Source organism: Pleuronectes platessa, chromosome 7 (genome assembly GCF_947347685.1).
Source record: "Pleuronectes platessa chromosome 7, fPlePla1.1, whole genome shotgun sequence".
In the NCBI taxonomy this organism is placed as follows: Eukaryota; Metazoa; Chordata; class Actinopteri; order Pleuronectiformes; family Pleuronectidae; genus Pleuronectes; species Pleuronectes platessa.
Window position 1 is genome coordinate 29,327,559 of NC_070632.1, and position 22,191 is coordinate 29,349,749.

General features: G+C 41.1%; 1 protein-coding gene across 4 annotated transcripts in view; it reads right to left on the reverse strand.

Moving 5' to 3' along the window:
• Nucleotides 1–1,809: 1,809 nt before the first annotated feature.
• The window catches only part of lrp5 (low density lipoprotein receptor-related protein 5), a 66,557-nt gene continuing 46,175 nt past the window's right edge, over nt 1,810–22,191 (reverse strand). For 3 of the 4 annotated variants that reach the window (XM_053427960.1, XM_053427963.1, XM_053427962.1), the window contains 18 exons: nt 21,323–21,539; nt 21,068–21,221; nt 18,090–18,225; nt 17,591–17,835; nt 17,122–17,306; nt 16,174–16,322; nt 15,086–15,263; nt 14,309–14,505; nt 13,561–13,763; nt 11,979–12,169; nt 10,499–10,708; nt 10,241–10,366; nt 9,463–9,699; nt 8,534–8,644; nt 8,208–8,447; nt 7,970–8,112; nt 7,770–7,867; nt 1,810–7,620 (listed from right to left, as the gene is read on the reverse strand). In XM_053427960.1, the coding sequence (XP_053283935.1) occupies nt 7,296–7,620; nt 7,770–7,867; nt 7,970–8,112; nt 8,208–8,447; nt 8,534–8,644; nt 9,463–9,699; nt 10,241–10,366; nt 10,499–10,708; nt 11,979–12,169; nt 13,561–13,763; nt 14,309–14,505; nt 15,086–15,263; nt 16,174–16,322; nt 17,122–17,306; nt 17,591–17,835; nt 18,090–18,225; nt 21,068–21,221; nt 21,323–21,539 (3,345 nt within the window). In that variant the 3' untranslated portion in view covers nt 1,810–7,295. The remainder of the gene's footprint in view (nt 7,621–7,769; nt 7,868–7,969; nt 8,113–8,207; nt 8,448–8,533; nt 8,645–9,462; nt 9,700–10,240; nt 10,367–10,498; nt 10,709–11,978; nt 12,170–13,560; nt 13,764–14,308; nt 14,506–15,085; nt 15,264–16,173; nt 16,323–17,121; nt 17,307–17,590; nt 17,836–18,089; nt 18,226–21,067; nt 21,222–21,322; nt 21,540–22,191) is intronic. The other variant, XM_053427961.1, reaches the window with a different exon arrangement.

Genomic DNA, 22,191 nt, shown 5'->3' on the forward strand with positions numbered 1-22,191 from the left:
TCTCAGGTTCTAAACCAACAACCTGTATCTTAGATCCCATTCCTACAAAATTACTTAAAGATATTCTGCCCCTAATTGATAGTTCGTTACTTAACATTATCAATCTGTCATTATCATCAGGTTATGTACCACAGTCTTTTAAAATAGCTGTCATCAAACCCCTACTCAAAAAAAAAACACTCTAGACCCAGAGGTTTTAGCCAATTACAGACCAATATCTAATCATGTCTAAAATCTTAGAAAAAGTTGTAGTCAATCAGTTGTGTGAGTTTCTCAAGGAAAATAATATATGAAGACTTTCAGTCTGGGTTCAGAGCCATCACAGCACAGAGACAGCCTTAGCAAAAGACACTAATGACCTTCTCATAGCTTCAGATCAGGGATTTGTGTCTGTCCTCGTTCTGTTAGATGTCAGTGCAGCATTCAACACAATTGACCATCCAATTTTATTACAAAGACTTAAACAGTTAATTAACATTAATGGAACCGCCCTTAACTGGTTGAAATCTTATTTTTCTGATCGCTCCCGATTCGTGCAAATTAATGATGAGTCATCTGTGCTCACCAAAGTTAACCATGGTGTTTCACAGGGCTCTGTGCTCGGCCCAATTTTATTCTCATTATATATGCTTTCACTAGGAAACATAATCAGGACACAATCTGTAAATTTCCACTGCATTAAAACCTGAACAAAGTAATCAATTAACTAAACTTCGAGCATGTCTCAAGGAAATAAAAACCTTGATGACCCGCAATTTTGTCTTATTAAACTCAGATAAAACAGAGGTTATAATACTTGGCCCTAAACACCTTAGAAGTACATTATCTCAAGATATAGCTGCGCTAGACGACATTGCCCTTACTTCCAATGAAACAGTCAGGAACTTTGATCCTAATTTAACATATTTCCTCAACTAGGATTTCTTAAGAGTTTTAGTATGTTGTTCTGGACAGCTCAAAGAATTTTTTTATGCTGAAAAAAATTAATTTACAATTAGTTGGTCGTAAAACGCTACTTTGCCTGGACTATAATGTTACTTCTAACAAAATGCACATTGTAACATTTTTAAGAATTTTTCTCCCCCTAAATTCCTAAATTTTCATAGACAACATTTTCTGCAATTTGCCCCAAAACAGGAATGTGACCCCAATTATAAGCTCTAAGAGTATCTGTAGCTGTGGCTACCTGCTTGTCTTCATCTATGTCATTAGCTTCGAAGTATTGTTCCAGCCGTTCAATGTACGATGACCATTGCTGGTTTTCTTGTCTGTTCTTCAAACCAGGGCCATTGTACTAGTAGTAGTATTTTGGTCTTGCATATGGGTGTGGATATGTGTGCAAAATGGATCAATAGCGCCCCTACAAAATTGCAATGAAGCAGCCGTGGTGGCACAATTAAGTAATATGTATTAACATCAGTACTATGTCCAGACTTACAAAAAAGCCTCTTGGACCCATTACCAATGCTTGGTTTATTTCCATGCATTGTACTTTAACATATTTCCTCAACTAGGATTTCTTAAGAGTTTTAGTATGTTGTTCTGGACAGCTCAAAGAATTTTTTTATGCTGAAAAAAATTAATTTACAATTAGTTGGTCGTAAAACGCTACTTTGCCTGGACTATAATGTTACTTCTAACAAAATGCACATTGTAACATTTTTAAGAATTTTTCTCCCCCTAAATTCCTAAATTTTCCTACAGAGACATGTCAAAATCTCTGCTGTGAAATGTCTTTCTACAAGTGCCATTTCATATCATAGATTAGCAGTCAAAACATTAATTATTGTACCTTGGACAGACACAATGTTCCTTAAAATAGAACCTTTATTATATAAAATGCTTCTGGTACAAATAAAAACAGTCACAGGAGTAAAATAGACACAAACAATTTGCTGAGAAAACAGTGTCTAAGGAGTTTCGCTGACACAGTGGCTTGATTTGGTGTCCACACACCCCTTAAAAATGGACTGCTTGGAGCAAAACACATGCATGCATGCACGTGCACACACACACAGATTGCTCTTATCTCTCAACAGTCAAATTACACACTGAAATCATTTAGTGTTCCGCTTTGTCGTAGAGGAGGTTTGTCTATTATGTATATGTTCCCGCTGTTTTGGTGTAGTATCTTGAGCTGATATTTACCATGTGCTGGAGTGACAGCAGGCTGAATATAAAAATATAGATAAAATAAAAATATCAAAATCTAGTAAATGTTGCCCCTTAAGAATCGTGTTCCCTCGTCATTTATCTGATCATAAGACTAAGTACCAGAACAACCTCAGGTGACTGTGCAGTGGTTGTTCAGAAAAATTGCAGCAAAAAGTCAGGCCAAAGGGTATTAACTGTGCTGTCTAACAGATTCTTGCATACTTTACGCAGAGACTGGCCCGGTGTGTTGAGGTGTGTAAGTAGAAAGGGTTTGAAGTTCTTGTTTTGTAGCTGGATGCATCCAGTGACCGCCATGAGCAGAAGAGCTGACAACAAGGGAAAGATCTTGTGGCGGCGAGGAAAGAAAGCTGGCATGGGGAACCTATCCATACTGGCGGGACCCAGTAACAGAACCCCCTGGAACGGAAACAAAGAAGAAGACAAGCACAATTCAAGAAGCTAACATGACAGAATCAGACAATAAGCTCCGGATGTGTCCCTGTGGCTGGAGGAAAATAATATTGGCCAAGGGCCTAAAAATATACCAAAGAAAGAAGTGCTTGATCGAAAGAGAGCAGGGATGTCGCATTGATCAGTACTTTCTAAGAAGTCAATCAAGTCAGTCGAGAGCGACCTAACTCGACCCAAAGTTCGCAGTCCCCCTGTATCTCAGGAGGATATCTCAAGCAACAAGGTAGAATAAACCTTTACAAACCAATGGTAAACTGACCCAGAGCATCAGAAAAAGCTAAATGGGAGGCCATCAATGCAGACCCAAGCGCTATCCTGGAAAAGATAAAGGACACAGTTGAGACAAAACTTGAAAGGATGGGTAATGTCATTAATAACTTCAGAACGGTACATGTTGGAGTGACACAGAAATAACGGATAACACCAACAATGGAAACCAAGTCCAGAAGGCAGCTGGAAATAGAGCACCAGGTACAAGAGAAGAAGTAGCTTGAAAAGCATTGGAAGAAAGCATCAGAGGAGCAGAAGGAGGGAATTAACATACTGCAGCAGAACATCAAGAGCCGACTGACAACCTTAAGGCGGGCAGAGCGCCTAAGAACAACTTGGAATAGAAAACGACAAAGAACCTGTTTCTTTCAAGACCCCTTCAAGTTCGGGAATTCCCTCTTCACTGCAAAGAAGGGAGGAACCCTGAGGACCTCAAAGCAGGACATAGAGGAGCACCTGGACGGATAACCCTCTGACCCAAGCAGACATGATCCGATAGCTATTCCATCTGATATCCCACCCATTGAGCAACCAGAACACCAAATGGATGTGGGCCCTCCGAAATGGAAAGAAGTCGAGAGCACAGTGCGGCGGGCAAGAGCATCATCAGCCCCAGGCCCTAACAGTGTCCCGTACAGGGTATACAAAAATGCTCCTAATGTTCTAAGCTTCTTGAAGAAATTAATGTTTGGCATGGGTGAAGCCAAAAAGTACCCAAACCTTGGCACTCAAGAAGCATCTCAATAAGCAAACGTAAGAGATCACACTTTAGCTTCTACATTAATGGAGATCCCGTTCCAACAGTGTCTGAGAAACCAATAAAAAGCTTTTGATAATGCTATGATGTACATTGGGAGGAAAAAGTATTTAGTCAGCCACCAATTGTGCAAGTTCTCCCACTTAAAAAATTGAGAGATATCTGTAATGTCCATCATAGGTACACTTCAACTATGAGAGACAGAATGGGGGGAAATAATCCAGGAAATCACTTTGTAGGATTTTTAATGAATTAATTGGTAAATTCTTCGGTAAAATAAGTATTTGGTCACCTACAAACAAGCACGATTTCTGGCTCTCACAGACCTGTAACTTCTTCTTTATGAGGCTCCTCTGTCCTCCACTCGTTACCTGTATTAATGGCACCTGTTTGAACTCGTTATCAGTATAAAAGACACCTGTCCACAACCTCAAACAGTCACACTCCAAACTCCACTATGGCCAAGACCAAAGAGCTGTCAAAGGACACCAGAAACTAAATTGTAGACCTGCACCAGGCTGGGAAGACTGAATCTGCAATAGGTAAGCAGCTTGGTGTGAAGAAATCAACTGTGGGAGTAATTATTAGAAAATGGAAGACATACAAGACCACTGATATCTCCCTCGATCTGGGGCTCCACGCAAGATCTCACCCCAGGGGGTCAAAATGATCACAAGAACCAAAAAATCCCAGAAACACACAGGGGGACCTAGTGAATGACCTGCAGAGAGCTAGGACAAAAGTAACAAAGGCTACCATCAGTAACCCACTACGCCGCCAGGGACTCAAATCCTGCAGTGCCAGACGTGTCCCCCTGCTTAAGCCAGTACATGTCCAGGCCCATCTGAAATTTACTAGAGAGCATTTGGATGATCCAGAAGAGGATTGGGAGAATGTCTTATGGTCAGATGAAACCAAAATATAACTTTTTGGTAAAAACTCAACTCGTCGTGTCTGGAGGAGAAAGAATGCAGAGTTTCAACCAAAGAACACCATACCTACTGTGAAGCATGAGGGTGGAAACATCATGCTTTGGGGCTGTTTTTCTGCAAGGGGACCAGGACGACTGATCCGTGTAAAGGAAAGAATGAATGGGGCCATGTATCGTGAGATTCTGAGTGAAAGCCTCCTTCCATCAGCAAGGGCATTGAAGATGAAACGTGGCTGGGTCTTTCACCATGACAATGATCCCAATCCCATAGAAAATCTGTGGAGGGAGTTGAAAGTCTGTGTTGCCCAGTGACAGCCCCAAAACATCACTGCTCTCGAGGAGATCTGCATGGAGGAATGGGCCAAAATACCATCAACAGTGTGTGAAAAGCATGTGATTTATTTAAATTTTTTTCTCATTCTGTCTCTCATAATTGAGGTATATCTATGATGAAAATTATAGACCTCTCTCATTTTTTTATGTGGGAGAACTTGCACAATATGTGGCTGACTAAATATTTTTTTTCCCCACTGTAAGCCTCAAAGACTGCAAACAAGTCCAGCAACTGAAGCAGGATGTCAACAAAGGTCTTAAGAATATCGACCAGTCCATGCTTCCTGGCAAGTTAAAGCTCTGGTGCTTAGAGTTTGGCCATTCCCCCCCGACTGATGTGGCCACATACAGTAGTTGTGATCCTATCACAGAAGTTGAGAACATGGAGAGGATGATAAATTCCTATGTGAGAAATGAGCAACATTGGCCGGTACCGACAGGGCATTGTCGAGTTGCCTATCTCAAGTTTCGTAGAAGAGTTTAAATGCACCAAAACAAGGCTGGAGTTGACTCTATCAAGAGTCCTGAGACAAATCTATACAGGCTGTTGGACCATCCTCGACAACAGGAGAGAAATTGAGACCAAAAAATGCAATTCAACGAGCAAAAGCAGCACTCGAACACGCTGACATTGTGGACCACTTTCATCAGGGAAGAGGTTGTTTAGGCCTAGCTCAGAGGAGACCCCTGTGAAACAAGGTAACTCTTTCAGAGCGAGGAAGATGGTAGTCCTGGAAATCAGGCGTCAAGTAGAGGCAGCAAGAAAGGCTGTCACTCAAGCAAGACAGGGGCAGGGACTAGACCCGAAACACCTGATGACACTTAGGTACATAACTGAATTACATCAACTGGCGGTGGGCATTAATTAGTGTGGCAGAACATACTTTACGTATTTTCAATCTTTTCCTATGTTCAAAAAGGTAAAGTGTTTAGTTTAAAAAGGCATAGGGGTAATTATCTACTGAGCAGGCCAAATAGCTTCATAATACTGCCATACAAGCCAGTTGCCAGTCAGATTTACCTTTAGCCTCAGTATACTCTCAAATTTGGCCTGTATCATTGATAACAAGCCCAAAACACTTCATGGCGCTAAGATGCACAGTTATGTCCCTAACCCCGGCTTGTGGCTACTAACACCTTTTAACATCTACTGGTAGTTGGTAACCTAAATTGTGCAGACGACCTTCAAACGTACAAGGGATATTCAACATTTCACTTTACTATTTCCCAAAAAATATAAGCATGGAGAGTGACATAGAAAAATACATAATGAACGATACACAAAAGAAAATACAAATAAATGTTGCTTTAAAAGTAATTTGTTATTAACTGTAAAATAACTTCAAGACATACTGCCAGTATGGGCGTGGGCTTTCTGTGAAATTATATGTTATAGTAACTCGTATAGAATGTACACAATAGCAGCAAACATACTTTTGGTAAACAGAATGATGAGAGTGAAGAAAAGTTGATGGAAGAGGTTCAGATTCACAATGAAAAGCATCCATCCTTCACTCATAACACATATGTTCAATAGCTGTTCATTTCCGGTTTCATGCCACATAATACCGGCAGAAACAACGGAAGATTTAGAAGAACGAATATGGACCAAATAGAAGAGCGTTTGGCAGAAGAGATCCGAAAGTATGACCACTTGTATAAACCGTCACTGACTGGCGGATTTGTCTGCCAGAAAAAGGCTATGAGGAGCCGCAGTGGCGATGTAAATAAACAGTCGACGAAGAAGAAAGAAGGCGTCTCTAATGTCGTCTTCGACAAAACACGTTACTCCGCCTAGTGTTCTGGCGGGGAATTACTTTGTAACACGCGCAACGGTTTGAGAAGCATGAATGACAACGAGTCCTTCGACACAGCTGCGTGAAAAGCAGCAGACGCAGTTGCAGAAGCATGCGCCGGCCTTAAGTCAGTGATTTTAGGTGAGGCCAGGGCTCAAATTTGGACAGAGGGAAGGCTTGACATTTTGTTGCCCAGAAAAGGAAATGTTTCTTATTATGGAGGAGTGAAAATTATAGTGGGAGCTGCTCGCCGTTTATAATTATCATCTTCTTTTTGTGTTCTTTAGAAAGGAAAGAAGACCTTGAACCATCAGCCACCACTGAGTGAATGTTAGAGCAGAGCACATGGGAGACAAACTGATCAAATGATGGTCACCCTGAGAGCTCCAGGAATACTGGAATGATGATATGAACAAATGGGGACATAGGAACCTTGAACAAGGCAATAAAGCCTAAGCAGTTGAGATAAAGCAGCATGTGTGAAAATTTGTTCTTTCCCTGTGGGCCAGACAAGGCCACTTCTGAATGAGGCAAGCATACTGTGTCCTTTCCTTCCTTAAAGGGCTCTTGGGCTGTTGGAGGGTCACAAGGAGTCGGTGCAGGGTGAGGGAGGAGGGGGGCAGAGGTGAAAGTAGGAGTGCTCTGTGGAAGGGGATGGGGGGCAACTGTCCTCAGCTGACAGGTACTGGGAACGGGGAGTGGGGGGTGGAGGGTAGGGGTCAGAGTCTGAGTTAAGGTCCATGTAGTATTTGGTGTGTTTGCCGTGGCTGCCATGGCCCATGGCCTTCCACCGGCCTGTTGATGATGCAAGCCCAGCCGGAAGGTGGTGGGTTGTGTAGTCACTGTCACAGACATCAGTGCTGCAGGGCGTAGTAGGCGGGGCAGTGCCACGGACTGGATGGTAAGGTCTGATTGGGGGGGGAGACAAAGTGTTAGTTTAGTACAGGGTTAAGGCTCTATAATATTTAACCTGTATTAAAACTTATTTCAACACTGAGGATAGATCAGACATTTGCTGGTCAGATGGATATTGTCCATATGAGACAGTTTGTATTACCTGTACGATCTGGTGGTGGACGGACTGTTGGAAGAGTAGAAGATCTCTGTGTTGTAGAGAGAGCGGTCAGTAGCCGGGGACGGAGGTGGGTTTAGGATCTACAAATGAAATATCTTTATTTTATTTGACTGTGGAGAGAAAAGAGCAAGAGACCAATTGATCTGCACTGTGTGTGTGTGTGTGCATGTGCGTGTGTGTACCTGAGGGTAGAAGGCTCCCTTGGTAGATGATGAGCTGCTAGATGAGGCTCCAGTCACATGGTTCCTGTCATAGAGGGGTGCTCCACTGCTGTTGCTGCCCATCAGGCTGACCGAGCTCATCATGGACTTTCCACAAGAAATCCCTGCACACAGAAATTCTCATTTTACCGAGACAATAACATGTTACTGATATTGTGTGTCAGTAAAATCATCACTGCTGCAGTGTGTCTGATCTTACCTTGGAAGGTGCCATGCTGGGAGCTGCTTGGGGAGATGAAGTTGAGGGGTACATGGGGCGTACCACCGATATACTCATGAGGAAAAGACCCACTAGGGCCCTTGTAGCGACGACACACCACACGCTGGCAAACAAAATAAGCTGCCCCAATAACAAAGACCAGCAGGATGATGGCAATGACTGGACCAATGGTATTGGGCCCTGTGTTGGGGATGCCACTGGAGGGAGGGGACACATTCTCTACATATGGAGAAAAAATATGGTTTATATTTTACACATGGTTTTACACTATATGATATGTTGTAGGAGATTTTCAATGTTTTTACCACAAGCAAACTCATCTGATCCGTCGGGACAGTCAGAGTAGTTGTCACACTGCTGTTTCTTGGTTATACACTGGTTATCACTGCAGCGGAACTGATTGGGAGGGCAAATAGCTGCAGCCGAGGATAAACAAATTGGAGACACAGTGAAAAGCTGCTTACATGTTACTTCTATAATAGAAGTTCTAGTGGCTGTCAGTCAAAAAAAAATATTCGGCAAAATAAATTCAAACAAGCCACTGATGCACCAGTTCAGTTGGATTGTACTCAGGTAATTAAGAAGTTGATTGTCCAGGCAATATTCACGTTTTGGTTGATATTAATTTTCCAGTTCAAAGGCAAACATACATGTTTTTCTCTTCATGCTCTGGTAAAAACCCATGTACCTTACTGGTGCTTTCCCTGACATTAACATACCTGCTACCTATATTCTGAATCCTGCCTGGAGTGGTGCTTAGTGCCCCCGAGTGTCTACACATATAGATGCACCAAAAAAATAGCACAATTTATCAAACGAATAAAATAGCTCCTACAGAGGTAATCAAATAATATATAGTTGTCAAAAACTGATTGGCCTGTCTAGTTAGCTTCTTTTAGTTTGGACATGTATTACTTGACTATATTATTAATCAATTATTTTGCTCTTGTAGAGGACAGAATTAATTTGCAAATCTGTGGGAATTAATTGCAGTTTTATAATCAGTTTATAATCTCAGTTTTCAAATCCAAGAGCACACATTAAGAAATCTTACCCTAACCCAGATGAACATAGGAAGGGGTCTATAGGACTGTGACTGCAGCACTATTCCTCAGCAACATGACATTTTTTTATAAATATTATTTATAATTTTGGGGTGACGATGATAAATCTGTGATCGCTAATAGTCTCATGTCAGCTTAGATAATATCCAATGTTTCAAGTGTAAACCTACTTTCACAGTCCTGCTCATCAGTGTCATCAGCACAGTCTGGTTCACCGTTGCAGCGCCTCTGAGCATCAATACAGCCTCCTTTATCACACAGGAACTGGAAGGCTGAGCACACGGGACAGTTCTCCTCATCACTACCATCTTCACATTCAGTGACACCATCACACCGCCAAGCCATTGGAATACAGTCGATCTCCCCTGTGGAGCAGGTGAACTGCTCTGTGGAGCAAGTGGGAGGCTCTGACAGAGACAACGGAGAGGAGGAATTATGTGTTGGAGAGGAGGAAAAGGACATAATATAAAATGCAAATGGAAGGTTTGAATACAGAATGTCAGGAAACCATAGAGATCATAGCCTGCAGTGTGATAGTATCGAGGCACAGTAGACAAAACAATTCACTGCCATGGTGTGTCCAACAGCGAGGGGGGTTATTGTGGGTATGATTGTAAAAACTATAAACGACCAGATTATCATAATAGCATGCAACAGTAACAAATTTGTTGATTATTCATTTTTTTTTATATTTTACAAACAGACAGAGATTAGGACACAAAATGTAGTGTCCTATCTCTGTCTGTGCACTTACAACAAACAAGAGTTTAAACCCATCACCACCCATCACACTGACTGGACACTGGAGATCCTCCTGAATTCACAATTGAGGACTGAAACCTGAACCTAAAGAGGACAGGTCAGTTTGCCTTGACAAGTTTCACAGAGTAATGACTAGGGAGTGAATTTTGGTTAGAATGCACCATGATTCACATCACAACTGTTTACCTCCACAGCGTAGCAGATCCTGCAGTAACACCAGGTGCATTGGACAGGAGCAGCGGGGTGTACCATCACCCTTAGCAATGCAGATATGAGAACAACCTCCATTGTCACGGGAACAAGGGTGGGATGCTGGAGAGAAAAAAAAGTTATTACTCAAAAATAGATGCTTTCCTGCTAAATTAGTACCATAAACAAAGCCATTATCACAGCTTGCTGCAATAAATTAGTCAGTACATGTGTCAGAGCGGCAGAGATCCATACCATATTCCTGTGGGTCCATCTCTTCCACAGCATGGATGGAGGTCAGGTATGATATCCGTCCCTGAATGCGTGTGCGTCCATCTCCTGTCAGTTTGTCCACCCTCTCTATCATTTGCTGCTGCCGGTCGATCCAGTACAGATGGCCTCCAAGGACTGTCAGCCCGATTGGCTGGAGAATGTTGGAATCCTGGAGGACGATGCGATTGGCTCCTGGAGGAGTGGGAGTAATGTCCATGTGAAATCTTATGAATAAGAAATTAGTTAACCTGACGAACCTGTCTAGATTTCTGATAACAAAAATGTAATGTTGTAAATATATAATAAGAGAGAGAGATTAAGATATACTTAAAATGTATTATTTATTAATTTAAAACAAATAACATCTCTGACACTCACACTATCATAGTTACATAGTGTGACTAGAATTTATGTGATAATGGAAAAATTCGTTAGTAAATTATTTCATTCTGGAAGATCTGAAAGTCAGTCAGATAGGTACCAGAGGAGACTGTTTAACTATTATTCAATTAAATTAGAAAATTATTGAGAGACTCAACAATTCCCAGAATGAGCAAACACTTTCGTACGAAAAACTCCACCATTAACCAGAAAAAAACTCTAGCAGAGGTAGACTCAATGTGGGTGGCCATCTACTTTGACAGGTTGGGGTGAGATGAGAAAAATTGGCAAGAGAAGAGACGTGGGTGGAAAAAAACTGATAGGGGGAAAGAGAGTAGAGGAAGACCAGGAACAGTTGTTTAACTGTCATATTAAGCTGTCAGACTTCGTTTTTATAATAAGCATCATATTTACAGATCCTACTATGTTATTAATGATAGCAGCACCAGTTAAAATAATAATAACAATTATAATTGTTGTTAAGATAACAGCACCTGGTATTCCAAGGCAGTATCCCTTTCCAGTACTAACCAGGCCCAGCCCTACTCACCTTTCGAGATCAAATAAGAGCTATGGTGGTATAGCCACGCAGATCATTATTTAATTTATCTGTGTTCTTTAAACACACATATGTTCATTTATTTGTCCACACAACTGACAGGAAAGATGATTGAATTAATGTTGAGACAGTGCTATTACAGTTTTTTTTATATCTTTTTACCTGACTTCACAGCTAAGCATCAACAGACTGGTGAGAAGAATCTCCATCTCTCCTTTCACAGGGTTTAAAGATGATGATAATAAACAATAACACATTTAGTACAAAACGGATATTTATATTTGTCTCTCTGCAAATTAATCTGAATCTGAATTTTTTTATTTGCCAAGTATGTTTGCACATACAGGAAATTGCTTTGGTGTCGTTCGTTTGTGCACTCAACTTAAAACAACAATATAGAACAAAATATATACAGTAACAGAGTCAGTGTGATGCAGGGGGCTTGTTTGTGAGCCCAACTGAAGAGATTCAGTTCAATCTAATGGTCTAATTAAACAATAATTTGTGTTTCTGTTGACTCACCTGTAAGATCACTGCTCTCAATGCGTTTAAGGTCAGCATCGACCCAGAACAGTTTTCCCAGTTTATTGTCCAGAGCCAGAGCTACTGGTCTAATCAGACCAGTGGTAAACAGAGATTCTCTCTCTGTCCCGTCCAGACTGGCGCCTTCAATTTTAGCTGAGCGCTCTTGCACTGTGGTGAAATACATGTACCTGCAGTGGGACAAAGGCACATTTATACACTACAGGCAGTGTTGTGCAAGTTCACACCTCTCATGAACTAGTTCAAAGTTCAGTTCATACAAGTAAACATGAATAGTTCACGTTCATAGTTCACCATTTAAATTCTGAACTACTTCATAGTTCAGTTCATCTCATAGTTTTAAGGTGGAAAGTGAGAATGAAAGACTTAACTTGTTAAATAAAACCTTATCCATCAGTACCCCTTGCCTTTACTGTCGGAATCTTTATCAGACAGTGTGTAAAAATCCTTCAGATAATAATAAGGTGCATCGGATGTAGTTGCTGAGTCTGCGTCTCTGCTTTCTCTTGCCATCTGTATATGAGACCGAGAGCTATTGTGTTGCAGGTATGGCCTGCCCCTTTAAGGACAGTTTGTAGTGTGTGACGTAGTGCACCTGGGTATTGTGGGAAAAGACGCTAAAAGTGTGTGTATAATGAGAAGTGACGGACCACCTAGAGAAGATGCGAGTGTTGCTCCTGCTGTATATCCGAGAAATAAAGTGGCCGCATTCCAAGTAAAGAAACGTCTCCTCCTCCTTATTAACGGAGCGGTCCGGACGGCTGGTTACCGGCCAGACAGCGAGCCAAGATAACCCGTGAGCTGAGACACTGGCCAGAGGACAAAACACTTGGAATACGTTGCTTGTTTGGTCTGCATATGTATGCCATGAGTGATGGGTAACGTAGTGCGAAGGCGAGTTAGTTGGTTTAGGTTAGGCTACATCACGGACATTTTACGGGCACTGAGCAAAGACATGGTGCAAGCACTCGATTTAGACAGAGTTTCTCCTGAGGAGAAAGTATTGAAATGTCCTGAGGGTCAGTGAACAGGTAGGGGTGGGGCACGTGACAGTTCTAGGCCAATGGCTGTAAGGATTTGTGGGATGGCAGGCTCTCATTGGCTGATGAGTTGGCGTATCAAGGGTGAATGAGGAAGGAGAGTGAAGAATACAGTGGTGGATGATAGGAGTTACGAACAAGAAGTGTGTCGTGTTCGCTAGACTTTAATAAAGTTACACATAAAGAGAGAAGTTTCCTGTCGTCTATACGCGAGGATGCTAAAATATGAACGTGTTCACCATTTAAATTGATTATTTGTCATTGAGTTGCGTTCAGTTCATCGTTCTCATAAAAGTGAACGTGTTCAATGAACCTGTTCTTTTGCGTTCGTTCATGCACAACACTGACTACAGGGCACTCACTCTATTCTCACTGTGTCACTGAGATACACCAGTATGTTCCGTTATACAGTTCTAATAACTTGTGGGATGCAATAAATTCCTTCCCTACATAGAGTACAACATATCTTCAAGTAACAAAGCATTTATTTTGAGCAGCAACAAAAATACAAATGAGCTCACCCTTTCTCAGCGCTGACCATGATGGCCCGGGGCTTGTCCGTTTCATCCTTCAGGACCACACCTACAGTGTGTCCATCCATCCTCTGAACATTGATTGTGTTGGTTGTCTCACAGGTCCAGTAAATGTGGCGGCTGTACGGGTCTAGACTTAGGTCATGAAGCTGGTTGTCCATTGGCTGAAAAGTGCTGCTCACTATCATGGACTGGGGACAAACACAGCAAGGTGTGGTGGGCAATCGTATATTCAAAGTCATATTAGGCTGGGTAAGCTGTTCTCTGTCTTACTATGTTTCAGAAAATGTGTTTGCTTATTTACATATACATCAGATTCCCATAAATGTAATGCGTTTTCGCTCAATATGATATAAAATGGGGGGATCCAGATCATGAGGAAATCTGATTCCGGTTGATCGACCCTCAATCCCGCCCTATTCCTAAGCCTCAGGTGAACCTTTCTGTTGATGTTTAGAAACCTTTCACAGGTTTCAGTGATGGAAGCAGGGGAAACAGAATTTCACAGGCTTGTTCCACTTTACACACTGATATGTCTTCACATACTATTTTCTCTTGTCCTAATCGGAAGGACACAACTAGGAAAAAGCTTCAGAGTCTCAGGGGTGTGACTGAGAAAGATATTACCAGCAAAAAGAAACATTCACAAGATAAAATCATATTTTAAACACAGCTACTTCTTGGGCTAAATACAGGTTTCATAAACTGTCAGTGTGTGTATCATGGCAAATTGTACCATGGCTCCATCGTCTCTGGCCCTTCTTATATTCTGTCGTCCGTCCAGCCAGTAGACAAGGCGGTCCAGTGGGTCATAGCTGACGGCTCGGACATTCCTTAAGACGTGGATGGGCAGGATGATGTCAGGACTCTGCTCACCTAAAACCATTCTGCTGATGCTGGCCTTTTGACTGAAGAGCAGGAAACTGGAGGGCGCTGCAGACAAAGGCAGAGAAAGAGAGAAGAATTGAGTAAGCACAGTGGAAAAAATGTTCTTCCTGCCAAAACATAGGCTCAAATTTTTCAGTGTGTATATATATATATGCACATACAAAGACAACCAACCCAGGCTCTCTTAAATATGTTCCCTGAAGCTAGAGACCGGGATAAGAATGAAAGTAGGAGTAGAGGCCTAAACTCTTTGGAAACATGACATGCTTAGCACCCCCGTAACGTTTAGAGAAACAAAGAGGTGCTAGTTTGACTGTGTTTCGGAGTGGAGGCTGTCTTGACCGTAGTCATAAAAGCTAGCCAGCGGCATCTCAAGCTAACTTTGGGATCTGTACACTGCCTGCAACAGGCCAGGCAGATATCCTGTGACAATTGTAAATTTAATACTTTACAGCCAATTTATGCTCAATTTAAGACAATTTAAAATCTTAATTTTGTTCATTTTGATTTGTCATTTTAAAGAGCCGTGGATAACCTGTACATCACACATTCGTTTTTACGTCACTCCTGGCATTCAAACCAGGGGATTTCCATTCTCAGCCATCCTATGCTTCTCTGTACTTACAGCTACAGTTTCGTCCGTCAGGGTTCAAGGTGTAGTGGGAGGCACAGCGGCACTGAGCACCAGCAGGCGTTGCCAGGCAAAGGTGTGCACAGTTGCCATTGTTTTGGGAGCACTCATTGCTACCATCCTGGCGAGATGAGTGGAAAACCAGGATGTCCAGCATTAGCTCTAGCTGACCCTGAGGACACAATGATTCAATAAAAATGAGGTACAGTATTACAGAAAAAACATTATTCACTCATTATCTACTCACCACTATGCCCAAGGAGCAGTACTGAGGCATTTTATGTTTTTTGCCTAATGTTTAACTTTTGAAGAAGTGGTTACAATTTACTTCAATTGTATTGGATTTGGCTGCAACGCTCTTTACCCTTGAAACTCCTATTTTTTCCCCTGTTTTGTGGACTCTTCACCAACCCCTCCATCAGCAAAGGGGTGAGTAAATAATGGGTGAATTATAATTTTGCTGTGAACTATCCCTTTAAGGCCAATTCATGCTTCTGCGTCCAAGCTAGGCCTTTGATGCGCTGGGAGCCTCCGCACGGATCCCAACTTTCATAGTTGTGTGTACGTGTGTGTGTGAGTCTCACTGCCATTAAACGCTATTGGCAGTAGAGTTTTTATGCTGATTTACAACTTCTCTGGCGTCTCTGTTTACTATAGAACAATGGTAAGTGTTACTAAATGGATCGTGTTTGAGTTGGAGGTGATAGATGTTGAAAAAACATTACTTTATCTTAAAGAACTACAACAGAGAACAGAAAGACGTTGCCTGTGTTGTTTCCTTAAACTCAATTCAAAAATTGCGACGAGTCGGTCGGACATCACAGCTCCTGCTGTCTGCTTCACTGACCCGTATTAAAAACTTTGGGGAGTTGCAAACCAGGGCACGCATCAGGGTTCTGCATATGGTACAGGTCTCTGAAGCAGAAGCATGAATTGGAATTTAATGTTAAAGCAAGTAAGACATGAAATACATTTTCAAATAACTTCCTCTCCAAATTAGGAGCACAATAACAGCACTGATCAAATATTTTGTTTAGAGAATTTGCTGAAACTTGAGCCTTGATTTTGAACTTGTTCCAAACCTGCAACACCACAGTGCGGTTGAGCCCACTGCGTTTATCCGCTCTCTCAATACTCCGCAGATTGAAGTCTGTCCAGTAGATAAAATCTCGGTATTGGGTCAGACCGAAGGGGTGAGGGAGGTCGTCTACTATGATCTCTCTCTGAAGGCCTGCAAAGGATGAGACAACCTTTATTGAAATAGCTCCTCATTTCCTTATTAAATGGTAAATGGCAAATGGTTTTGTATTTATATAGTGCTTTTCTAGTCTTGATGACCACTCAAAGCTCTTTACAGTACAGTTTTACATTCACACACACATTCATACAGTGCATCTATTTGCAGCACTTTTGGCAATCAGGGGTTCAGCATCTTGCCCAAGGACACTTCGGCATGCAGATGGGGAAGACTGGGGATCGAACTGTCGACCTTCAGGTTGGAGGACGACCGCTCTATCCCTCAGCCACAGCCGCAAATAACTATGTCATCTTCCAAGCATCAAGTAACACCATCATTAAGGACTTGAAGTAAATAGTGATCAGATAATTGGTTTGGCGATGATAAGCATTGGCCAATGCCTGTGCTCACAAGGACACACACCAGTAGGTAGCCTTTTTAGTGTTGCTGCCAATGACCCATGGGACAAACAACTTCCTGCAAATTTTACAGGTTATAATGCTGTTTTTTTCTTCTAATTTCACCCTTGTTCTGCTCCTGATCTAGCAAAGCAGATGAGGGAGGTTTGTGTGGAAGTCAGCATTCTTCCAATACTGCTGCAAAATAAAAATACATCTGTAAAAATTAGAAGGGGTTAGAGCGGAGGAATTCTAATAGATCTGCAGGATTAAGTTAAACAAATACATTCTGTTACACATAATTTGATTATGTCCATTTGTGATATTTATTCAAATTGATGTGGTCTGTTTATTATTTATGTGCCCTGTTGCAATGTTAGTGTGTAAATCCAAACCTTGCAAGTTGGTGCTTTCGATCATACATGTGTCCAAGTCAGTCCAATAGAGTCGATGGTCTACATAGTCAATGGTCAGTCCGTTTGCCCTGCCCACTTTATCAACCAAGGTCATGATGATGCTGCCGTCCATGTATGCTCTGGCTATACGAGGTCGACCACCCCACTCTGTCCAGTACATGTATCTGCGGAGACAGAACATTGTTTTAGCCTGAGACACTACATGATATAGTAGAGCTGTGTGCAGCGCTCATTGCCTCACTGTTGTGCACTTTCTCTCTACTTTCTCTGTCTCTCGCTCTCTCTGAAGCATAAAAATAAGATGTTATCATAAAATTACAATGACATCATCAAGACAAGTGAGTGCCATGTGTAACAGAATTGGATGTTATTGCCGTGAATGAACAGTGATGACCATAGACTTCAAGTTAGGCCAATATGAGAACCCAATTATTATATGCAGTAATACCCTTTAGCTGGGTGCAGTGCCAGTGAGCGAGGGTTGTCCAACGATCGCGGGTTGTCAAGATCCTTGGAAACCAGAACCTGCCGGTACTGGCCATCCAGCCTGGCCACCTCGATACGGTTAGTGCCTGTGTCGGCCCAATAGATGTTACGACCCATCCAGTCAACTGCCATGCCTTCTGGGTAGTCCAGTCCAAACTCTATGACATGTTCTACTGAGCTGCCATTCATATATGCTCTACTAATTGTCTAAAAAAAAAGGAGAAAGGTGTAAGAGGACAAATCTCATTCTGAGTTCAATACAAGGTCATGGATGTACCAAAATAAGGAATAAAAACACTGTCCAACTTACTTCCTCTGATACAAACATCAAACTGCCCACAACGTTCATTCTGACTTCTACTCTTTTCAAATCTGATGTTTTATCATACATCTGTTTCAGCAAAAATGACCCAATTTAAATTCAATCCGATACTTAGGTTGGTTTCAACAGCCCAGCTCACCTTGGACTGTATGTCAGTCCAATATATTCTCCTTTCAGAGACGTCAAAGTCGAGAGCTGAGGCTTCTTTAACTCCAGTCAGAGGAATGGCCACGTCGTTGCTGTTGGTGCCCAAAGAGATACTCCTGATGTTGTCCCTGGAGAAAAAAGGACTAAAGAAATGTTTTCCAGTCCAAGGTAAGACCTCTGCAACAATAATTATTACATTTTTCACGCCCATTTATCCATGTTAACAGTAATAAAAAGGCAAAATACTTTAGGAACAAAAACAAAAGAGTGGCCATTCTATATTCTTCACACTTTTGTCATGTCTTACTGATAATAGGGGAGAGCGGGGTAATGTGAGACATTGGGTGATGTGAGACACCCCCTGTATCTAGGCAACGGTACACATGTGTGGTCATGTGACAATCATGTTTTCAAGCCCCTCCCATTCCCCCCTTGCCATGAAGGAGAAGTTGGTGCTGGTGCTGTGGTAATTAGTTTTTTCACAAAAATTTGTTTTTTTGCATGTAAAAGTAAATTTTCTTGCTTTGAACTTAATCAACTGTTGTGTCAAAACAAGTTGATTCAGGTACAAAAACGTATATGATACATGTTGATGAACTTCCATCATATAAAACCATGTGATTGATGCTAGCTGAAGATTAGCCTGAATTGCTAAGAGATGTTTTTCTAAAATGTTGGCTGTGGGTAAAGTGAGACAAATGCTGTGGGGTAAAGTGAGACATGAAGTACAAGTTAAGTTTAGTCTTAAACATATTTTAGTGTAATATCACATAACATATGTTTTTAATTTTAATGTCATAAACATTGTAGAAAAGCCATCATGCCAAGAAACTACACCAGGAAGACAACCTGGGGCCAAACACCCCTCGCAGAGATGGAGAGTCCAGCCGCTGAGGTCAGGAAAGGAAAGAAGTCCTTAAGAAAAGCTGGAAGGGATAGAAATATTGACAAGACAACCCTCAAAAGATTCTTAAAGAAAAAAGAGAAAGGGGAAGTAAAATCAGTAGCCTGGGGTTCAGTAGCTGAGGCAAAGATAATATTCACAGATGAGATGGAGGAGGAGCTTGCCAAACACTTGAAACAACTAGCTGACCAGTTCCATGGCCTTGCTCCAGTTAAGTGCCGTGACCTGGAATTTGAATACGCATAGAAAAACAATATCCCTGTCCCTGCCAATTGGACAGAGAAACAATGTGCAGGTAAGCTAGGGTGTGGAAGAGATCACATGAAACATAATAATTATAAATGTGCTTAATTGACCAATCCCCATTATTCTGTTACTATTCCGATATTAGTTTTGGAATGTGTGGTTGTCAATCTAGCTGTCAGGATTTTAACTATTACAACATCTGTTGTTATGGTAGTTTTAAAGTGGAAAAGTAAGTGGTTCACTTTACCCCCTTGATGTCTCTGGTCTGTCTCACTTTACCCCATAGCTGGGGTACAGTGAGACACAAGACCACTTTTTAAAAAACAATCATATTTTCACTGCCCTTTGTCCTGAAGACATTCTGATCATTTCCATTGCTAGGAAACAACCTGACTTATTGGGAAATGTGTATATTTTACTGATATATCATTTTAGCTCGCCTAGAGGGGAGCAAATGTAAAAAATGTCTCACATTACCCCGCTCTCCCCTAAGATATGAAGTAAACATGGTAAAAATGTAATCGACTCAGTACAGTTTTATCAAATTGAAAGAGAAACTAGTAGATACAATCTTTACAGTAGCCATGACTCCTTTTCTGACACATGAAAACTCAGAAGTCAATACCACATTATATGTTTATTTAATATATAATGACATTATATGTTTATTTAATATATAATGTATTCTATTAATGGTAAAACTAAAAAATTTACAAATAAATTTGTTATTAACACTTACATTTATTTCCACACATTTATGTAAAAAAGTACACAAGTAAAAAGGTAATGCTTAGTTAATAGATGGACAGGACACATAAGAGTGTCAAAAGTAATACCTACAGTTTTACAGTCCAGAGCAGATCAGTGAAAGTGATACTAATTAATTCTGGTGATTTGGAGAAGAGATAACAGATTGACACTCTGCACAGCACAGTCCTCAGCTGTAGGACCACTGTACACTAAAACTGTGTAAAAAATATGACAATCAATTAAAAAATATTTTTGAGGTTAATTTATAATGTTATCATCTGTAATGTTGCGGTCACACTTCAAGTGGGCCTCGATGGACTCTGCTAACTACTAGCTGGTTACCTACTACCCGGTACACAACACATAACGTTATGTCAATATTGCCAAACTAAAAAGCCTGGCTGTTGCTAAGTTGACTGTTACTACATCATACAGTTAACATGCACATTATGTGTATTTGAGATACAGTACTTGGAGATATTATACAGAACTGAAAGACTCATCTGTGTAATATAGCAAAGTAATAAAACGCATTTGAAATTTTCATAAAAACATAGTATGACCAGCAGATTTACAAATCTTTATTTTAATTTATAAACACCTTGTTTTTTTTCAGATTATCAAAGAGGAATACAAGTCCCTAATATAACTAATATCACTTTATATATATTTTGTTGTAGTGCCAAATTATTGAGATATCAACTGTATAACAAAAATATTTTTGTAAAGTAACTTAAGGGTCAGTGGCTCTGAACAAACTGTAGAACATCTGAGCATGATGAGAGTCCTCAATGATGTAGAAAAGCTGAGCTACCACCATCAAACATCCCATATTTTTTTTAAGTTATTACGTTATAACTTACTGTCAGGCTGTATCCGAAATTCTGATATTCTCAAAGGCTTGACACACCTGAAATTATCAACCTGAGAAGTAGTGTAATATGTCATATTGAATTAATTTCTTTACGCACTGGATACAAGAAGAATGGAATATGTACTAATCATAGGTGAGGGGATCATTAGAAGACTGAGCATCCCTTGTTTGCTCCACTCCAATACGACAGACGTACCTGTTAGTGAAGAGCAAGAAAGCCTCAGGCACCACACAGGTCTGCAGGTCTGAGAGAAGCTCCATGCCCATGGGGCAGGCACAGCTAATAGTCTGTCGCTGCCAGAAACACAGATGGCTGCATCCACCGTTATCCACAGCACAGCCATTTGTTCCTGGACACATTTTGAAGGACGGAACATCTAGCTATTTAAGTTTCTATAATTTCACATTTTGCTCTGCTAGTTCTACTGCTGTGAGAACCTCTCCTCCTTACCGTATGTCTCTGTCACTTTAGTGGCCTTCAGTCCCATTAAATCTGGCAGCTGATCAATGATGATCTCTCGTACCGCTGTGCCTTTGTGGACTCTCTCAATGCTGCGCCTCTGCCAGTCCGTCCAGTAGATGTAATCACCCAACAGAGTGAAACCAAAGATATGAGGTAGTTTGTCCTCTAGCAGAGTCTGTCTGTTACTGCCATCCACGTTGATCACCTTAGAAAGAAGTAAAGAGAGGAGGCAGGGAAAGGTTTGGATATTTTTCAAGGCAGGAGAACAAATTAAAATCTGATTCTTACATTCAACATAGAGAACATAACAAACTAAAATTAAAACCTGACCTAATCTAATGTGCCAAAGAATGTTGTGACCACTTATATGTCCCTGAGCATGGCAACACACCTTCTAGCAGCATGGTTGCTATTGCTCCTTCTGACCTTTGACCACCCTACACCGGCCCTAGAGTAGGGGTCAATTTCCATGCAGAAGGTAGTAGAAAGGTAGAAGTTGTGAGCAAAGAGGCTGAGGAACTGTTGGAAAGGTAACCATGAACAGACAGAAATTGTGTTACCCGGATTGTCTCCTGCAACTACTTGACAACACTGACATACCATATAGCACTTAACAATGACCCAGTTAAAGCAAAATCACACAGAAATTGTGATCCAGTTGTGTATTTTTTTTCAATGATGTGAACTCTAAAACTCCCCATTTTGCAAAAAAAACTCTGGAAATGCACAGAGTACCTACAATTCAACTCAAAGTTTCAAGACAGAAGTGTGTAGGTGCACTTGCAAAATTCACAATTTATTCCGGCATAATGAGATTTAATTTCTTAAAAGAAATTCAGTCATCAGCTGATCACAGT